Here is a 21,386-nt window from a genome sequence, read left to right on the forward strand (position 1 = left end):
GAATGATATCTTTACAATGTCTTACGAATTGTTGATAGGACTCCTGTAGTCAATGTTTTGGTTAAACTAATTAAAATGTGTTTCTTTAATATGCTAAATTATCTGAGAAATACAATAATCATGTACATTGTAAAGCACTGCTTAATATACAGTATAAATCTTTCTTACAACCTATTAGATAATCATTTTCAGAAACTTGCTTAACCTCTATATATCTATTTCCTCATCTGCAAATTGAGAAAAATAATAGTGTTAACATCATGCAATAAAAATCAAATGATTATAAATTAGTACTTAAAAGTGTGCTGAGAAAAGAATAAGTTCTGAATTAATGTTAGCTATCACTATAGTAAAAATATTTTTTAACATATTTGGAAAAAGTAAAAGAGGTTCTCACATGATAAAGAAGTGGGATTTATTCTTGGAATGCAGCACTTGTTCAAAATAAAAAAATCAATCAATATATTCCCTCATATCAACAAGGTAAAGAAGAAAACTTTATGATCATATAAGCTGATACGCAAAGAGCATTTAACAAAATATAACACTTATTCATGATAAGGCTCTCAGTAGATCAGAAACAGAGGAGAACTTCCTCAACTTGATAAAGAAGGACCAACTATAAAAAATAACAAAAACAAACAAAAAAAACACAGCTCTCAATTTAAAAATGGGTAAAAGACTTGAATAGACATTTCTCAAAAGAAGGCATACAAATGGCCAACAGGAATATTAAAAAATGTTCATTCATCAGATACAGTGACAAAAGCAAGATTCACTTTTTAAAAATTGAAAAGTTAGGCTTTATTAAAATTAAAAACTTCTGCTCTGTGAGAGACATTGTTAGGAAAATCAAAAGAGAAGCCATAAACCAGGAGAAAATATTTGCAAAAAAAAAGAATTTGAATCTAAAATATACAAAGCAATCTTAAAAATCAAAGAACTTGGCCGGGCGCGGTGGCTCAAGCCTGTAATCCCAGCACTTTGGGAGGCCGAGACAGGCGGATCACGAGGTCAGGAGATCGAGACCATCCTGGCTAACCCGGTGAAACCCCGTCTCTACTAAAAAATACAAAAATCTAGCCGGGCGAGGCGGCGGGCGCCTGTAGTCCCAGCTACTCCGGAGGCTGAGGCAGGAGAATGGCGTGAACCCGGGAGGCAGAGCTTGCAGTGAGCTGAGATCCGGCCACTGCACTCCAGCCTGGGCGACAGAGTGAGACTCCGTCTCAAAAAAAAAAAAAATCAAAGAACTTAAAACAGAAGTACCATTCAACCCAGCAATCCCATTAATGGTTATATACCCAAAGGAAAATAAATCATTCTACAAAAAAGACACATGCATTTGTTATGTTCATTGCAGCACGATTCACAATAGCAAAGACATAGAATCAATCTAAGTGCCCATCAAAGGTGAACTGGATAAAGAAAATGTGGTACATATACACCATAGAATACTATGCAGCCATAAAAAAGAACAAAGTCATGTCTTTTGTAGTAAAATGGACGTAGTTGAAGGCCATCATCCTAAGTATGTTAACACAGAAACAAAAATAACAAACACCACAGGTTCCAACTTACAAGTGGGAGCAAAATATTGGGTACACATGGACACAAATATGGGAACAATAGACACTAGGAACTCTGAAAGAGAGGAGGGAGAGAAGGGAAGAAGGACTGAAAAACTACTTATTAGGTACTATGTTCATTACCTGGGTGATGAGATCAATCAAACCCCAAACCTCAGCATTATACAATATACCAATATACAAACTTGTATACAGACCCCTTATCTAAAATAAAAGCTGAAATTTTATTTTTAAAATATCTTACAACTCAAAAACAAACATACATCCCAACTTAAAAATGGACAACAGGTCTGAACACACCTCAACAAAGACGATATGCAAATAACAAATACGTATAAAACAATTATCAACACCATTTGTTATTAGGACACTGAAAATTAAAATAAAAATGAGCCACCACTGCACAGCTATTATTAAAATGGCTAAAATCCAAACACTTGACAATACAAATTGTAGGTGAGTATTTAAAGCAATAGGAACTATTCATATCATTTCCAATGACAGGTACCAGGGCTCCTTGGAGAAACGGTCTATTCTAAAATTGGGGCAATAAATATAATGATGAGCCTGGAGTATCTTGTAGTTCCTGCAGCATCTCGAAGTGCAAGAAAGTAAGGAAGTGCTAAAAAATATATTTTTTAAAAATGTTGGGGGTATGCCTAAGAGACATAGGGACTGAGAATTTCAATGGCCCCCTGTTTACCTAGGGAGTAAAAATGAGCAATGAAATAAAGCTATATTGAATTATAACCCTAAGTATTAAGATTACAAAGAAAAAACCTTGAGTCCATTATCATGAATGAAAGAAAGGAAGGGAGAGAGGTGGGGGAGGAAGGTCGGAGAGGGAGGGAGGTGTGGAGGGAGGGAGAGAAGGAGGAGGAAGAGGACGGAAGGAAGGAAGGAGGAAGAGGAAGGGAGGAAGGAAGGAAAGAAGGAAGGAAGGAAGGAAGGAAGGAAGGAAGGAAGGAAGGAAGGAAGGAAGGAAGGAGGGAAGTAAGTGAGGGAGGGAAGGAAGGAAATCTACCATGTGAAAGAAATTCACATGAATTACGTAGATAATTATGGGGGGTGATAAGCATAACTTCCTATTGTTTAGGTATGTGCTGCACATAGTGACTTCCTTCTAAAGGGTACAGTATGAAAAAGAGGGGAGGAGTAACTTTACAGAGAGAAATCTGACAAGCAATATCTCAGCCACTTGATCAAGGTCAACATCAACCATGATAAATCCTATTGATAGTATGTACCCTTGTGATATGATGAAAATGGCACGTTTACCTCTGTGGTCTTCCTCCCCAAACATGTGACCCCAGTCAAATTATGAGAAAAATATCAGACAACTCTCAATTGAGGGGCATTCTACAAAGATACATGACCCATGTTCATCTGTCAAGGTCATCAAAAACAAGGAAAATCTGAAAAAATCATTAAATAAAAGACATCAAATAAAAACAAACTCTGAAAAAAACTGTAGAGTTTAATTAAAATGTTGTGTCAACATTGGTTCATTAATTGCAGCATATATATCATACTAATGAAATACATTAACAAGAATAGAATGTTGGTGTGAGATATTAGAAACTATCTTTATAATTTTACTTTTCCATAAGTCTAAAACTATACTAAAATTTAAAAGTTGATTTAAAAAACAAAAGAGGTTCCAGGCACTGAAGCACAAAATTTCCTAATTTAAAAAAAAAATCATAGCTGGAAAGAGATTTTTGCTTTTTATCTTATCTATAGATAAGACCCTAAGCTCAGGTTGATACAGCGACACAGTAGTTATAGGAAGGAGAGCACTAGTACCTGATTTAATATGTCTCTGATTGGTTTTGGATCTTAATTCTAGTAATTCTGAATTCAGTAAACTTGACCACACAAAGAGCATTCGTTTGCTAAGGCTGCTGATATGGTTTGGCTCTGAATTCCCACCCAAATCTCATCACGAATTGTAATCTTCATGTGTTGAGGGAAGGACCTGGTGGGAGGGGATTGGATCATGGATCATGGAGACGGTTTTCCCCACACTGTTCTCATGATAATGAGAGTTCTCACAAGAGCTGATGGTTTGAAAAGTGTTTGGAAGTTTCCTCTTTGCAGCACTCCACTCTCTCTCACCTGTCGCCATGTAAGATGTGCCTTGCTTCCCCTTTGCCTTCCACCATAATTGTAAGTTTCTTGAGGCCTCTCTGCCATGCCAATTAAAACTCTTTTTTTTAAAATTAATTACCTAGTCTCAGGTGGTGTTCTTTATAGCAATGTGAAAACAAACTAATACAGCTGCCATAACAAAATTCCCACAGACTGCGTGGCTTAAACCCAGAAATCTATTTTCTCACAATTCTGAAAGCTGGAAGTCTAAGGTCAAGATGCTGGCAGACTTAGCTTCTTCTGAGCCTTCTCTCTCTGGCTTGCAGATGGCTTCCCTCTTGCTTCCTTCTCATGTGCTTGTCCATCTGCGCACTTGTGCCCCTGATGTCTCTTTGTGTGTCCAGATTTCCTCTTTTTGTAAGGACACCATTCAGACAGCATTAGGGCCCACCACGTGACCTCATTTAACCTTGTTTACCTCCTTAAAAGCCCCATCTCCAAATGCAATCACAGTCTGAGATACTAAGAGTTATGGGTTCAACATATGAATTTGTGGGGAACACAATTCTGACCCCAACACAGACCTACTATATTCACAGTTTTTTTCTGTAAAAAATGTGTTAGTAATACTTGGCTGATATTATACTCTTTATATAATATATAATGTACAACAGTCATGCTTGACATATATAATGCCCCCTTCTAAAAATCTCCACAGTGTTTTACACCTACCTAGCCTAGAGCAGAAACTAAGTAAACTGTATGTGTTGTGGCTTCATTCTCTATCAATTAAGCTAAACTGAAATTCTGTTTCTAGAACTCCCTTCTCTACATTGCCCTAGTTAGTTCTGGCATGAGACGTTGAAAGCAGAAGTGAAGAAGGCAGACAGGAAGTGAGAGCAAGACATCAGGCACTGGGCTCTTATGTGATTCAGCAGATCTGGAAGCTCACCATGTTGGCATGCAGCAATATCCAGGCTCACAGCTCCTCCAGCTTCTTAGGATTCGCACCTTCAGGTTCGCCAAGTCCTAGGCCAGATACATGTGACTCTCTATGACAAAGGGCACCAGTTCTCCTGCAGACTACCCAATGCATGGGAATCTGAAGTATGAGAGACAGATATAGATAGGCTCCACTTTGTCCCCGGGTTCTAGTTGGTCCTCTTGGATTTCAGTGTGCTCCTGGTCTTTCCCACTTCATGTCCAGCTTTTTTCCCATAACCAGAGGCAGAAGCAACAGCTTTGCACAGATTTCTCTCTCTGCTTCATGATGTATAAGGTCTAATCCCTATAATAACTCTTTTATTATGTATGTAGACCTGTTACTGGTTCTGCCTTTCTGATGGGGAGCTCCTATTCTCATCTGTGACAAGACCATGAGTAAACTACTTTATGATCATGTAACTTACTTTTCTCATTTGTAAAATAAGAATAATAAAATTCACCTCCTAAGGTTGTTGGGAGATTGAATGAATATGTAGAATGCCTAGGATATTATTTTGCCCATGTAGTAAATATTAATCCCTACGTAATAATACATTAATTAGTCATTATGTTAGCCTTAAGCTGATAACATCACTTGGATTTCAGAAGGAATAATGTATAGACATTTCAAGACTTACTTCAAAAAGCATTAACTTTACTTTGTGAACATCCCCCCGCTACTGCTCCATCCCCAATGTATTTCCTGAACTCAAACCACTCTTATTACTTGCCGAGATTCATAATTGATAGACAATGATGAGATCTGTAAAGTCTGACATGGTAATAAAGAGAAGACTCCTTGAGTCATGCTCCCTGACAAAAGGAAAATGAATGAAATCATCTTCAAATAGTAGCACAAATACGATTAGAATTACTATAAACTCTGAGCACAGACACAAGGGATGAAAACTGATTCCCTTAGGATGGGGATGTATATGAGATCATATGTTCCATGTGATCTCAGGTGAGACATAGCTATATATTTTCACCTACAGCCTCATGTTGTAACTATCTTTTGTCTTTTTGTCATGATGTCTAATAACATATCAAATGCATATATACAAATATATATACATGTGAAATTACTGGTGCAGAGAATAGAAAAGATGCCATTAAATTCATAAACCTATGATTGTTAACCAAAGAATCAGTGCATTTGGTTCTAAAAACCAAATGGCAAACTTCAAAGTCCAGTGAATCCAGAAAGTATAATTATTAAGCCCATGATACATGAATGGTAAAGTTAAAGAAATAATAACACATGGATACAAGGAGACTCTAGGAAATCCCCACCGCCCATGAGAGACAAGGTTCTGGGAAAGCGAGGCATATACCAAAAATATATTGACAAAAGTGTCCCACATTCATTTTCAGGCAAGTCTTCAGAATTTCACAAATATATGTTTCGGAGCTGCCCTGACATGCAGTTAATACATTTCTCTGACCAGCGAATGTGGACAAAGGCTGAACTCTGTGAGGTTTACTTGCCAATCCCCTTTAATATATGATTTCCTAGAATGGTTATGTAATAACAATTTATACTATGGGTGTTCGTTCTGATTTACAGAACTCTAAGCACATATATGGCTTGAATAAATAGGAAGATTTGCCTTTTTATCTTCTGGGATCAATAAGTATGTTGAATCCTGAAATATTAATTCCCATCTGAGGGCAAAAAGAGGCAAGAAAGAAAACAGTATCATGGGGTTGTCTAGGTAGACATTTATCTGGTTTCCTCAATCCTCTATCTGTAATACAAAGTTTTTCTTGAGTGTTTTGATTTTTCTTATGATAAGTGCAGATTGACTGATTTGAAAACACTTTTCAACATTTCAAGTACCAGAACATTACTTGAATAGAAAGTGGTTGATGTGTTATTTTCTTCAGGAGGACTCAGGGAAGGCTTGGTTGAAATGCTGGCCATAAAATATATCTCCGAAAACAGAAGAGTAGGGTGCAGTTTTCAGAGAGGAAAACCAATGTATTTAGAAATAGCAAGAGCCAAGATGTCAGTGAGTAGAAAATGTATTTCTGAAGAACACAAAGAGACAACGTTAGGATAATCAAATTGAGTTTAAGATAATTCCAATTAGCAAGCACAGAGATATAACAGGAAAAAATTAAAAGGGAAATCAAACTTCAGCATTAGCTACTGCTGTGAACAGGCCTGGGAGCTATTGGTTCATGGGTATATAGATAAATTGGTTTAAAGACACTAGTTTAAAGACACAGATCAAGATACATCATCAGTGTTGCCTCTTCACTTAGACATTGTTAGTGCTGAGCCAATTCTTTAATTTTAATCATCTGAAACACCAATTCAAATTATCAGTGCCTATGACTAAGAAATATAGGTTTCTAAATCAAATCAAGGCAACAAATCACAATCCACCAGGAGTGACACATTGTTTACCTTTGAGGGTGGGGTAAGAGGAAGAGATTGTTAAATTTAGTTTCAGTAGGTTCAAATTTCAGGCATTTTTGTAAATTGTTCAAATATATTTTATGTAATATTCTATTGTATATAACAAAAATGATACCAATATTACCCCTTGTAAAATCAAATGAAGTTTTTCATCACATTTTCTTATGATTTATGTCATTCTGAGGAATTTTTATCGGATGGTGATTGAGAATTCATCTTCTAGAAATAATTCAAAGATTTTCTGATTTATACTTGAAATTCCTAAGTCCATAGACCAATTGTAAAAGAAGAGTCCGCTGAAAACACCCAGCTTATGTTGATAATGGGACCCCAGACAGGGTGAATCTGAGACAGCTGAGACAGCCCTATGGCAAACAGTTCTATAATTTTAACTGTTTTCAAAATGACTGAAAGTGATGCTTCTATAAGATTATAATAAACTTCCCTATGCTATTCTACATTTGTCAGTATAGCTTTATATATATATTTTATACATATAATATATAAGTTTGAGGTTTGGACCAAATACTTTTAAATTGAAGAGATCAGGGATGCGAGATTATCAACGTAAGGTCCCAAAAACAGTTGGCAGCCCATACAGGGCAATAAAATTGATTAATTGTATTTTTCTGTTATAAATTAATTCCTTAATAAAACATAATATTATAACTTAGGGAGTACAAATGAGCAAAAGTTAAAATAAAATCCAATGAAGGAGCTCCTCCATCACAAAAGTTACTCAAATAAACCTTGTTTATATTGTCATTGTTGTTTGCAAAGCTTGTTCTCAGCCATGATGTAGGAATAACTCAATGCTTCTTGGAAGACTAGTGCATTTTAGGTACCCCTAATAATTAACTGTAACCAATCTGGTAATTTCTAAACCATAGACAATTTAGGAAGACCTCTGAATAGCACAAAAAATCACATATTAGAAGCCACTGCTTCACTTTCATTATAAAGTTAAAAAAAAAAAAAAAAAGATTCACTGATTACATCAACTGCCTACATATCTCTAACAGAAGTTTAGCTTCTTCAAGCAGAACAGAAACTACAGACTCCTCATCCCATTGTAGAGTTTTGGAACCACAGCTGCCTTAGTCATTCATATCAGGTAGAACAGCTAGATTTCTTTTGAAAGTGTTTATTTCAATCCTCATGATTTCCCACCCATGTTTTCCTAAAGAATTTCAATTTTGTTCATCACTCTGAATGAAACAAGAAAAAATATAATCAAATCCATCAAGATATGCTTTTCCCCTTTCCCACTTTGCATCTTTCCTTTAAAAATAGAGATGTGCTGCCAAATTCTTTTAAAATCTAGCTGAGAGGGAGAAAGAAAGACACAACCTATAAATTATAAAAAAGAAATGTGTGAGGTTGAAGACAGTTTGTCAGTATGTACATCCTTTGATCTTTTAAGGCTATGTGACACAAATTGTTTCTTTAATAATAAAAAATATGAAAATGAGCCTCTTTAATTATTACTTCAGAAATATTCTTTATTTTGGAGGATAAAATATGTACTGGGCAATGACAAGAATAACAAGCTAATTCATGTAAGCTGTAGTCATCATAATTTACAATTCACTTTTTAGAAACTGCAAATTTTACTATTTAGCTGCATGCTAAATTAACATGTGGCCTTTCATAAAACCAAAAATGTGTTCTCGTTAGATATGTGTCTCTAGAGCTTTTGTGGAGTAAAACTCTGTAATGCCTGCAGGATACTTTTGAAAAAATAGTTTCTGGGGTCATATAAATGAATATGAATTTCCAAAAGAGCATACAATATGTCTAAATCTCCAAAAGAGTATATTATATGAATTTATCAAATTATGATATACGGTTATACTTTAGAGACTGAAACAGCAAAAGCAGTTTCACTCTCTTTAATTTGGTGTTTATCAAATACATTTGTACTTTTTTTTGCACTAAACCAGTTTTGAATACAGATCGCAAAATGTTGCCACTGATCTATTATGATATAAGAAACAGTTGAAATATACAGACAAATAAAAATACGGAGTATTATGGAGTTTCCTGTCTCCATTCTTAACTTCTGCCTTCTGCCTGAACACCTGCTGCTATAAGGTGTGGCTGACTGGGCAAGTTGGGATACCACATAAGGACAGGAGGTAGAGGAAGACTGGGACAGTGATAAATACTTGTGTCGGGGAGTAAGGGAATGGGTGAGACAGTAAATGGAGATAAGTTACTGCAAGGATAAGCGGTGAACTAACTTACAACTATATCAAAAATAAAGAGATATATTCCTCACTGTTAAAGAAGGGGAAAAAATGAAAATGAAGCCTGAGGTGTCATTTTAGAATGCAGTTATAGAGCTGAACTTGTAGTTTTCAATGGAGAGATATATAGCATGTTAGTTTCCTTGGGCTGCCATGACAAATTACCAAAAATGGAGCTGCTTACAACAGGAGTTTACTCTCTCAGAAGTCTGGAGTCCAAAATCAAGATGTTGTCAGATCCAACACCAGTTCCACCCTTAAGGATCCTTCTAGGCCCTTTCCAGCTACGTGTGGCTCCTGGTTCTTCCTGGCTGTGGCGGCAAAACTCCAATCTCTGCCTCTGTCCTCAAACAACCCTCTTCCCTGTGTGAGTCTGTATCTTTCCATGGCCTTTTTAGATGGACACCGATTATTGGACTTAGGGCCCAGTCAAATCCAGTATGACCTCAATTTAACTAATGGCATCTGCAAAAACGCTGTTTCTAAATAAGGTCATACTCTAAGGTTCTGAATGGACATGAAGTTTTGGGGAATGCTATCCAACCCAGTACAGGTAGATATGTGTGTGTGTGTCACAATGCTCTTATAAACAGAATTATCTAGAGACACATCAAAGATCAGTAGAGCATACTGGTTAAGCCCATGGGAGGTAGAACCAGATGTCTGGTTTTAAATTTCAGTTCAACCACTTAATATCTGACTTTATGTTATGTAGTATTTTCCCTAATTTTCTGATTAAAAATAATGAAGAATAGAAAAACTAATATCGGTACTAACATAATAGTATTGTTGTGTATATTAGAAGCATTTAACACAGCTTCTGGCATATTTTGTGTGTGTGTGTGTGTGTGTGTGTGTGTGTGTTTGTACATTCTCCCAAACATTCCTTAGTTCAGCCCTGTCCACTGAGAAGGCTTGGGAACACTAACATCCTAATAACAATGAACACAACTAATGTCCATACTTTCACATGTAAATACAATTCTCCTTTAAATGGAACCAGATTTTTTGTGTGTAAATGGCTCATTCTAGGGCTGGGCCAGAAAAAGTACAAAATGAGCCTCAAACAGTGTGTTGGGCCAAAAGGTGAGAATGCACCCAAAGAATGATGGAGGCATGTCAGTAGGACACAAAACTCAGCCCCAAGGCCACATCATGGCCAAGTGTCAGATAATCTGAGCATCAGGATAAATAACTCAACCTGTTATAACTCATTAAATAAAATGGAAATCTAAAAGTCAAAGCTAATGTAAATAAATATGCAAGCAAAGTAATGTGAAGAGAAAATTTTACTTGCAGAAGAATGCTAACCAATGACTGTAAATAGAATGATGGAATTAAGAAAATCACCACTCGGCAGCTCCCATAGTAATCATTAATTCAGCCAAGAAACTTCAATGGATGTTAAAATTTTGGGTTAATACTTTCATGAGGAATAAGATACTTACATAGTCTCTAGGTATTTCTTCATAAAGTGTTAAGTGCAAAGAGAAAACAAAAACTACGATGGAGAGGCAGGGCAAACACTTCCTTCATAAAGTGATCAAAATTATTGTCACCAATTATGGAATAAATCAAAATCACGTACCACCTAATACAAATTAGTAAGGCATTATCTGTGATAGTCTTGGCAAAAATGCATATTCTGTATCTAATCCTAAGGAAACATCAGACAAATCTTAAGAAATTCTATAAAATAATTGTCCCATGGTCAGGTGTGAAAGTCGTACGTGAAGAAGACTGCAGAGCCCTTCCAGATTGAAGGAGTCCTGTGTTAGTCTGGTTCTAGATATGATACTTCTACTAAAATGCACATTATTGGGACAGCTGCGGTTTCATCTGATGAGGTCTGTGTATTTGATATCAATGGTGTGTCAAGATTAATTTCCTAATTTTGACAATTCTATTTTGTTGGCTTAGAAGAACATTCATACAGGAAGACTACTTAGGTGATGGGTCAAAATGTCAACAATTTACTCTCAAACAGTTCAGAAACAATACAATTGTACAACATTTGCATCTTTCCTCTAAGATTAAATGTATTCTAAATCAAAGATAACAAAATAGCACAAGAGAAATAGGATGTGTTTTCTATGAGCCTTCCTCCAGAAGAGGAAAACATAGCCATAGTTCACACAAGGAGAAAGACTGAAATTATTTAATAATTTTCACATGAAATTAAGAGGTTGTTGTTCAAGGAGACTTGCCCATCATATACTGACTTCTATAACCTCCTCAGTGAAACTGCCTTGGAAAAGACTGAGATTTGCCTTTTTCAGCTATAAATTTACCAGTCATTTTCTTGACCTTCTTCTGATATTTCAATTAATTTTTTTTGGTATTGCATGCATTCCTCTTTTGCATTTGCCACCAAGAAACCCAGAGTCCATTCAACTTACTCTTGTTAGTCTTTATCTTTAATATATTTAGCAGTAATTATCACGTAGCTCTTCGTTAATTTTATTGTTATTTTAATTTCTATGTGATATATAATTCTGACATTTTTAAGTGCTCATCTTCCTGTATTGAAAAGTATATAATACCTCTCTCAAACTTCCTATCCAATTCTCCTCTCAGTACTTCAATTTAATTTGCAAAGTAGGCTGACCTCAAGAGTTCTTCCACCTTGGAAAAACATTAACTACTATAAATATGCTGCAGAATCATAATGCTCTTATAAACAGAATTATCTAGAGATATAATCAAAGATCAGTAGAGCATACTGGTTAAGCCCATGGGAGGTAGAACCAGATGTCTGGTTTTAAATTTCAGTTCAACCACTTAATATCTGACTTTATATTATGTAGTATTTTCCCTAATTTTCTGATGAAAAATAATGAATAGAAAAACTAATATCGATATTAACATAATAGTATTGTTGTGTATATTAGAAGCATTTAACACAGCTTCTGGCATATAGTAACTTCTCCGTACTTATTGGTCATCATTACAGGAGCCCTGGACCTCAGAGAAAACTAAGAATACCCCAAATGTCATGTTTTATATATCTGTGCACACGACAAATGCAATAATGTCTACCAACTTAAACACTACTCTCTTTCTCATCCCTTTATTTCAACCTTCACTAATACGCTTTTGAGTAAAATAGGATTCATTCCAACATATGCATTTTGAAATATAAAGTTAGGTCTTGTCAAGCAATTTTTCCTTAACCAACGTATTCATATTATACAGGCAATTTATTGAATCATACTGGTAGAAGTAAGTCACAAACGAATGGTTGTGAAGAAACTAAAAGCCAAGTAGGTAGCACGTTAAATATAATTATTGAATTCCTCCAAACATACTTTGGAGCAGGGATTATTGTATACATTATAGAGACAGAGAAAGTCAGGCTTAGATGGGTTATGCCATTTACACAAGAAGTCAGATTTGGAGCCAAATAACCTGCAAATCTAAGTCAAAGTCAAACAAAAACTTCGTTTTACTCAAACTCAGGTTTAGGGAACAATCAGGATTAAAATACACTTGACCCCAATACACAAAAACAATCAAAATATATATTTAAAATGTCTAGAACTTACTAAAGGTAGAGCATTTGCATTGAAAAACCAACTTCAGCAACGCTAGTTTGGGATCCACAGTTAAAATCAGACAAGCTCACATACCTCTATTTATGCAGTATTGCTACAAAACTGAATTCTCATCAAGTCATGAAATTCACAGTAGAATAAAAAAGAACTGTGTCTCCAGCTTCCAAATAAGATATTTCTAAAATAATTTGGCTGCCATTTGGGCAAATATATATGTGTGTTTTGTCTTGACAGCCTGTCAACTGGAAGACAGTTCTTGAACATCACATTCATTTCAATTTAATATTGGTAAATTTCTCAATTAGAACTGTATTCTTCACTTTCTGCACAATGAAATCCCTCAGCATTTGCTGGCATTCCTCGGGGCATACAGGTGCACGTGCTGGCATTTCTGGCACAGCAAAGGAAGAAAAATGAAAGAAGGAAGGAGGGGAGGGAAGAGACAGGCTAAGGAAGAACAGTGGTAAGGGGGAGAAAAAAGAGATAGTAGCTGACCTTCTTTCAGATATTCACCTTCATGAGAAATGAAGGGAATAATTCACACTTCACAATAAAATAGTGCAGCCGCCTCTGCTTCCTTTAGCCAGAGAGGTTGTAATCACACAGACACTAGACATCCAATGAATCAAATCGATATATAAAGAAAGGTCCAAAGGTAAGGTGGGAAACAGGTTAATAAAAATAATTTTAAAGCCATAAACAACAACCAATTGTGGAACACTTATTTACTTTTTGGCATACCTTTACATTGTACTTTGTCATGCAAGTCCCACACAATGAAAGAAACATAAAAATTATTATCCTTGCTTTGTAGCTAAAGAAAATGGCAATAATTTAACCTCCCTAAACTTCATAGTCAACCTGATAATAAGGGACAGAACCAGGATTCAAACTCACACCGGAAACTTCAGCACATCCCCTGTGGTTTTTGGAAGACATGTCACAGGCTAAAAATATATATACATATATGTATATAAAATATCCTTATATATGTATCATATATATGATACACATATCATATATCTTTATATCTCTTTATATATGTATCATATATCTTTATATATGATATATGTATCACATATCTTTATATATTATATATGTATCACATATCTTTATATATTATATATGTATATATATCTTTATATATTATATGTATCATATACAACACACATAACTGTATGAATTCTATATACAATACATATATGTTAGTGTGGATTATTTAAATGTCTATTAGCAAAAACATTTTAGATGGAGAGATATATACAAGTATGTATGTATTTACAAGTGCACATAGGCACTTCATTATATAGCTAATTTTATATACATATTTATGTATTTATTTATTTTTTGAGACGGAGTCTCACACTGTCACCCAGGCTGGAGTGCAGTGGCACGATCTCCGCTCACTGCAACCTCCACCTGCCAGGTTCAAGTGAATCCCCGTCTCAGCCTCCCGAGTAGCTAGGATTACAGGCACATGCCACCACACCGAGCTAATTTTTGTATTTTTAGTAGGGACAGGGTTTCACCATGCTGGCTGCTAGTAATATATTTTAAATCCTTTTCTTATCTGAAAATGGACTTGATGTTTGCAGATGTTTCTGCAGTTTTCTTTCTCAACATATTAATCAGACACATGACTTACATACACAGAAAACAGAGCCTCTGACACACTTACAATCAATAGATATAGGCTTGGCATGAAGATGTAGAAATCATAATGAGGCAAAAATAACAGCTTCTCTATTCGACGTTTATTAACAATTAAGATAAAGTGTGCTGTATGTTTTGTGGGCAGCAATCATTCATTAAAACCATCTTACGCTAATCTACATGAAAGGATGAATTAGAAAGTCATCCGGCCTAAATGAAATGACCAAACAACATGAAAAAAAGAGAAAAATATATAGTTTCTCAGTTCCTGTTTGTAAGTCAGAAGCCAAACGAAGTGAAAAGATGGAGGTGTTTTTGCTTGTTTATGTGTTTTTTATGTGTGTGTGGGGGTAGTGATGGTAGAAAGATAACTTTCTGAGCGAAAAACACAGAAGTTTTCCTAGGAAAAGTGTCATTCCAGCCAGCCATAAAGAAACAATTTTGGGCCGGGCACAGTGGTTCACAACTGTAATCCTAGCACTTTGGGAAGCTGAAGGGGGCAGATCACGAGGTCAGGAGTTCAAGACCAGCCTGACCAACATGGTGAAACCATGTCTCTACTTAAAATACAAAAATTAGCCAGGCATGGTGACATGTTCCTGTAATCCCAGCTACTCAGGAGGCTGAGGCAGGAGAATTGTGTGAACCAGGGAGGCGGAGTTTGCAGTGAGCAAAGATCGTGCCATTGCACTCCAGCCTGGGAAACAGAATGAGACTCCATCTCAAAAAAAATAAATAAATAAGTAAAATAAGTAATTTTGATAAGAAGGAAAAAAAAAATAGAGCTCCTTTCACAAGAGTTAGATAAAGTGGAGTCTTGGCAGAAGAAATATATGAGTAATAAATGAAGACCTGAAATCACTTGTGATTTGCTGCCAACCAAAGTCAGCAATACGATATGACCCAAGTCATATTGTAGGTAGGTAAGAAAAGAATGAAATGAAGCCAGACCATGAAAAGTCCCCCTGGGTAAGTAGCTGAACACCAATAAAATGTAAGGGATATTTTTTCCTCTGGGATAAATACATATGTCAGCTAAGAAATAACATGGTTGGAATCCAGCACACTATTTGGAAAATTTCTGAGATCATCAATAATCCAGTGAGGGTCATTAAGATATGATTTTGGAGAGTGGTCAAAAGAAAGGAATGGGACGATGCATCAGGATTACACAGCAGTCAGTAGTGGCTGGAATTAGGGATTAAATGGACAGGCTACTGGTGAGGCTTAATGAGTAAAAACAGATTCAACAGTATCACTTGCATGTTTTACATGAGATTTTAGAGAGCATTGGACTCACTGATAAAGTCAAAGAAGTCAGAAAACAGACAAAAAAAATTTCATGAAAGGAATTAAGTCTGATTTTTTTTTTCTACCCAAAAGTGACTGCAATGTCATTCTGGGATATTCTGTCCAGTCATTTTTTCTATGTATTTCTTAAAATTATACTTTAAGTTCTGGGATACATGTGCAGAATGTGCAGATTTGTTACATAGGTATACATGTGCTATGGTGGTTTGCTGCACCCATCAATCAATCATCTACATTAGGTATTTATCCCAGTGCTATTCCTCCCCTAAGTCCCCACAACCTGACAGGCCCCGGTGTGTGATATTCCCTTCCCTGTGTCCATGTGTTCTCATTGTTCAACTCCCACTATGAGTGAGAACATACGATGTTTGGGTTTCTGTTCCTGTGTTAGTTTGCTGAGGATGATGGTTTCCAGCTTTATCCATGTACATAGTTTGATTTTTAATGCGAAATTTGAGTTGCCTTTGAAATATCCAGATGATAATGTTCATAAAGCAATTGACAATGTGGATTAACAGCTTAAGCAGAACAATGGGGCAAGGCATATAATTTTTACAGCCAGCCACATTAAACAAACGGCTGAAGATACAGGGGTGACCGTGAAAGACAATGGAGGGAAGGAGAGAGAAAAGGAGATGGCAAGGGGATAAAGAGAAGAAGAAACACGAGGAGGAGAAGATGAAGGAGGAGAACTAATGGAGAAGGGTGAGAAAGAGGAAGAGGGATAGCACAAGGTAGTAGGGGAAGAAAAAAGAACTCTGAGGAACAAAATAACCTTAAAGAGTACACAACAAAATAAGAGAAAGTCATTCAAACATAAAACACATCAAGTCAAGGAGAGCAACTAGTATATTCTCTTTCTCAGAAATGCATGAGAATAACTTACTTGCAAATTAAGTCATTTATTCTACAAAAGGTTTTTCTTTATTTGAAATTTAAATTCCAACTAATTTCCATCAGTAATGTTATAAAGACACACACACACACACACACACACACACGAGTATGTCACTGGATTGCTAAATTAAAATATCAGGACCACATTTGGGAGGTAAGGACATTCTGTGCTATACCTGATAATGGTCACCCAATTTAGCCTTGGAAACCACAATCAATACTTGGCCTTTATTTGAGTCTAAAGTGAAGATGTTATTGAAGACACTATATGTCTGTATACTTCCTCTGGTGTTCATATCTTTATTTATTTGCAATTTTCTTGAGCAATTTGATTTTATAAAACTTGTGAACAGGGTTCTTGATCAGATTTCCTTTTTTATTTTTTCTCGCAGTTCCTTTAATCCTAAATTTGGGGGCTTTAAATAATGAATATACATGTCCGTATTCACCAAATTCTGGCTTCCAATTTATCTCTACCTGTGTTTATTTGTTTTATCTTGTTCATCTGCTTCAAACCTATGTGACTTTACTACATAGCGTGCATCCTTATAGGCTGTCTTAAATGCAATTTGAAACAAACTTGTATATGCATTACACATTTTTAAAAAATGGCTATTGTAATCTTATACTTTGAACTTTAGATTCTGCCTACTACTTTTATCATACAAGGAAAAGCTCTAAAATCCTTCCTTTTATTATAGAATATCTAGATTGAGGGGTTTCTTATCATCAAGGCTAGGTTTATGGATAGATAAGCAGATCCAAAGAGGAAGAAACAAGAATAAAATCATGTTTGAAATACAGATTGCTCTGTAATATGTAATGGGTTCTTCAATGGCTCAGAAAAATTGAGAGTGGGTCAATGGTACTAGCAGTCACTCCTAAAAAATGTTAAGATGGGGCCGGGCGCGGTGGCTCACGCCTGTAATCCCAGCACTTTGGGAGGCCATGGCGGGCGGATCACAAGGTCAGGAGATCGAGACCACGGTGAAACCCCGTCTCTACTAAAAATACAAAAAATTAGCCGGGCGTGGTGGCGGGCAACTGTAGTCCCAGCTACTCAGGAGACTGAGGCAGGAGAATGGCGTGAACCCGGGAAGCGGAGCTTGCAGTGAGCCAAGATCGCGCCACTGCACTCCAGCCTGGGTGACAGAGCGAGACTCCATCTCAAAAAAAAAAAAAAAAAAAGTTAAGATGGACACAAATACAGAGGCCCTTGGTAATCGTGACTGCCTAATCCACCCTAGACACAAACCACCAGAGCAACCTAGTATCTGGCTGACGACAGGCCTAGATGACTTTCTATTTCTCTGTGTGCTGCATCTGCATGTGAATATACACAAACAAATAATTAAACATCAAGCAAATATCAACAGGATTAGCTTGGCATGTTAGAACAAATCTTGATAAATCCGCCTCAGTAACAATACTCAAACTACAAGTCTATGAGAGGAATACAAATTCAGCCTATTGAAGTATTGTCATGTAAGGAAAGCTATTTTAATAAACTTGCTCTTCCGTCAGTTCCTATTACTAAGGGACCAAAGCTACTGAGCTGCGGAACTTAGGCCAAAAAGGGGAATTTGGAAATGCAAATTAGAGATAAGGCGGTAATAAATGTCTTTTATTCAGCAATACATGATCCTTGATGCCAGGAGCTATTTTAAAGATGACTTTTAATAGGTCTGTGAAATTGGAAGCATACATACCCAAAATGGACATTTCTGGTACAGTAGCATGATAGGGTCCATTAAGAAACTCTGGTGCGTTGTCATTGATGTCTTGAACTTTAATAATAAATTCAGACGGAGGCTCCAGAGGTTTGCTTGTCTCCCAATCCACTGCTTGAGCTGTTAGGGTATACTCAGCCTTCTCCTCCCGGTCAAGTCTTTTTATAGCATGGATATCTCCAGTTACATCATTTATTTGAAAGATGGTCCCAGCTCCATCACCTGATAGAATATACTTGATTTTTTTGCTCCCAGGATCCAGGTCTGTGTGTAGCTAAAATGAAAAATGGCATTAGTTAGTGATAGAGCAACCTGAAAAGTTATTTTTTTAACTACCTCCTTTTTGAATATCAAGTTGGTTCTTTTTACACAACATCATCAATTTCTGCTAATAGTAGCTGTACAAAGTGTATGCAGCTGTGCGGATATCAATTAAGAATAAAATATAATGAAATTCACCTAAATAAGTTAGAGCAGTCCTTAAAAAGTACTCTGGCCTGTTTAGTACAAAACAACATGCTTTTAGAATGATAAAAAGGTCAAGGAGAAAAATACAAAAATATATGTTTTATTTTCAATCTATTACATTTATTTAAATTATTATGATTAGTTACTTTTTATGGGTCAATATCTGTATGCCCAGTACTAGGTGAATCACTTCTCATATAATCATTTCCTTTTTATTTAAAAAACTGGGTTAAGAATGTTTCATATGAAACATGAGAAGACTGATGCTGAACAAGGCACATATTTATCTCTCCAAGGTTGACATTTGACAGACTCAAGTGAGGTAGATTCAGAATTCAATTCAGATCTGCCTGTGATATTTATACAAAACAAAAGTAATTCTAATATATTGACTGATATTAAGATATTACATTTTTGAAAGCCTTTTTTCCTTTAGTTTGGACAATTCTTCTAGTCCAGGAAAATCATTCCCATTTTATAGAGAAGAACACTGAGGCCAGGATATAGGAGTACCTTTTCCAGAAATGGAACACCCCAGAAAATGACAACTTTTCACCATGAACCCAAATCCATTTTTGGTCATAGCAATGAATATTTACTGAATTTGTGTGTCAGGCAAATACTCTGCCTAAAACACTGTGGTAGGTACCAGGGAAAACAGAATCCCTGGTTTTAAGGTTCTGACAATTTTCTCCCAAGCAGGAGACAGGAGTATTCTGATATTATACATGGTGTTTCTCCTGTTTAAAAAAAAAAAACTAACATAAAATAAAATAATAATATATATATTTGGGGATTTGAATTTTTAAAAGACAAGTCCATTACAATGTACTACTTCAACGTACATATTTTCAGTTTAATTCAATTACTTAATTGCCAATATAGTTCCAGCTGAGATTTCAAATATTTGTTCCAAAAAAAAAAACTGTCTCGTGGAAAGAAACGCCTAGAAATTCAAAAGACGCTGTATTCTCTTGGGATTCCCTTTATTCAGAACAGCCTCTTTCACTTTCTTCGACAATTTAAATTGTATTAAGCCCTTCAATAAGTGAAAAGAAAGGCTTATAAAAAAGACATAAAATAGCAACAAAGATTCCAAATGCATCTAGATCTCCTACTTTCCCTTTGCATATTTTTTAAAGTTAAAGCATACAATTACATCAAATATTTATTGATTCTCAAAACGTATCCCTTTCATTTATTGTATAAAATGTATTAGCATGAACAAATATTGAAATGCCACTTTATCTTAATGAATGTGGGATTATAATTCATTAATGTGATATTAATCCTAATTTATGATCATTTTAATTTATGTGCATTTTAATATTTCTATTAGCATTTTTATTAAAAAATTTGAATACTATATACTTCATGGAAGTTTCCATTCACATACAAAGAGTTCTTGAGACACAGAAGGGATCACTATGTATATCTTTGCCCACAAAATTTTGTTAATTAACAAATAAACTATTGCATTTCGTGTCATTATTATTTATGTTAAAACTTACTTGTGCCATATTTTCTTCTAATTACCAATAGCCTCTGATTATTAAATGGTATTACAATTTTATGTTTTAATGCTCCCTTGTGTTTAAAAATAACTAAGGGAAGTAACTAATGATAAAAAAGAAGCATCGGTTTTTTCGGTTTGGTTTTTTGTTGTTGTTGTTGTTGTTTTTGAGACAGAGTCTCGCTCTGTCGCCCAGGCTGGAGTGCAGTGGTGCGATCTCAGCTCACTGCAAGCTCCGCCTCCCGGGTTCACGCCATTCTCCTGACTCAGCCTCCTGAGTAGCTGGGACTACAGGCACCTGCCAAGGCGCCTGGCTAATTTTTTGTATTTTTAGTAGAGACGGGGTTTCACTGTGGTCTCGATCTCCTGACCTTGTGATCCACCCACCTCGGCCTCCCAAAGTGCTGGGATTACAGGCGTGAGCCCCTGTGCCCGGCGAAGCATAGGTTTTTGAAAGAACAAAGCACAAAGCTAAGATTCCGGTTTCTCCAACTATATAGTTTCTCTAACTATATGAACTATACTAACTATATGAACTATATAGTTAGAGAAATGAGTGAAGAAATTCACTCATTTATTTGTGTTTCAGTTACTTTGCCTAGAAGACAGGGATAAAGCATCTATGTGCAGAATTGATTTTAGAAACTGAGACCATCCAGCTATCTGAAAATTATTAAAACAGAGAAGAGGCACTATTAAGTGTCCATTTTTCCTTCATGTCATATTCGGTCATATGCAACTATCTGAAAACACTGTGATAATCCCAGTTCCAATGTAAGTGAAAGCAAATTCTCAAGACTCCCTTCAAAAATAGCTTTTAAACATATAGCACTTAAAAAAAATGAGGTATATACTTCCTCTTGCTTTCTGAAATTTTACTTTCAGCTTATCTAAGTAAAATCCAGATCCTGGGGCCAATGATAAT

The 21,386-nt window shown here is 35.8% G+C and overlaps 1 protein-coding gene across 1 annotated transcript in view; it reads right to left on the reverse strand.

Moving 5' to 3' along the window:
- Nucleotides 1-21,386, reverse strand: part of CDH8 (cadherin 8) — a 383,028-nt gene that overhangs the window by 232,753 nt on the left and 128,889 nt on the right. Inside the window, exon 3 of the mRNA XM_025370427.1 lies at nucleotides 18,460-18,754. Coding sequence (XP_025226212.1) covers nucleotides 18,460-18,754 — 295 coding nt within the window. The remainder of the gene's footprint in view (nucleotides 1-18,459; nucleotides 18,755-21,386) is intronic.

Source organism: Theropithecus gelada, chromosome 20, assembly GCF_003255815.1.
Source record: "Theropithecus gelada isolate Dixy chromosome 20, Tgel_1.0, whole genome shotgun sequence".
Taxonomy (NCBI): domain Eukaryota; kingdom Metazoa; phylum Chordata; class Mammalia; order Primates; family Cercopithecidae; genus Theropithecus; species Theropithecus gelada.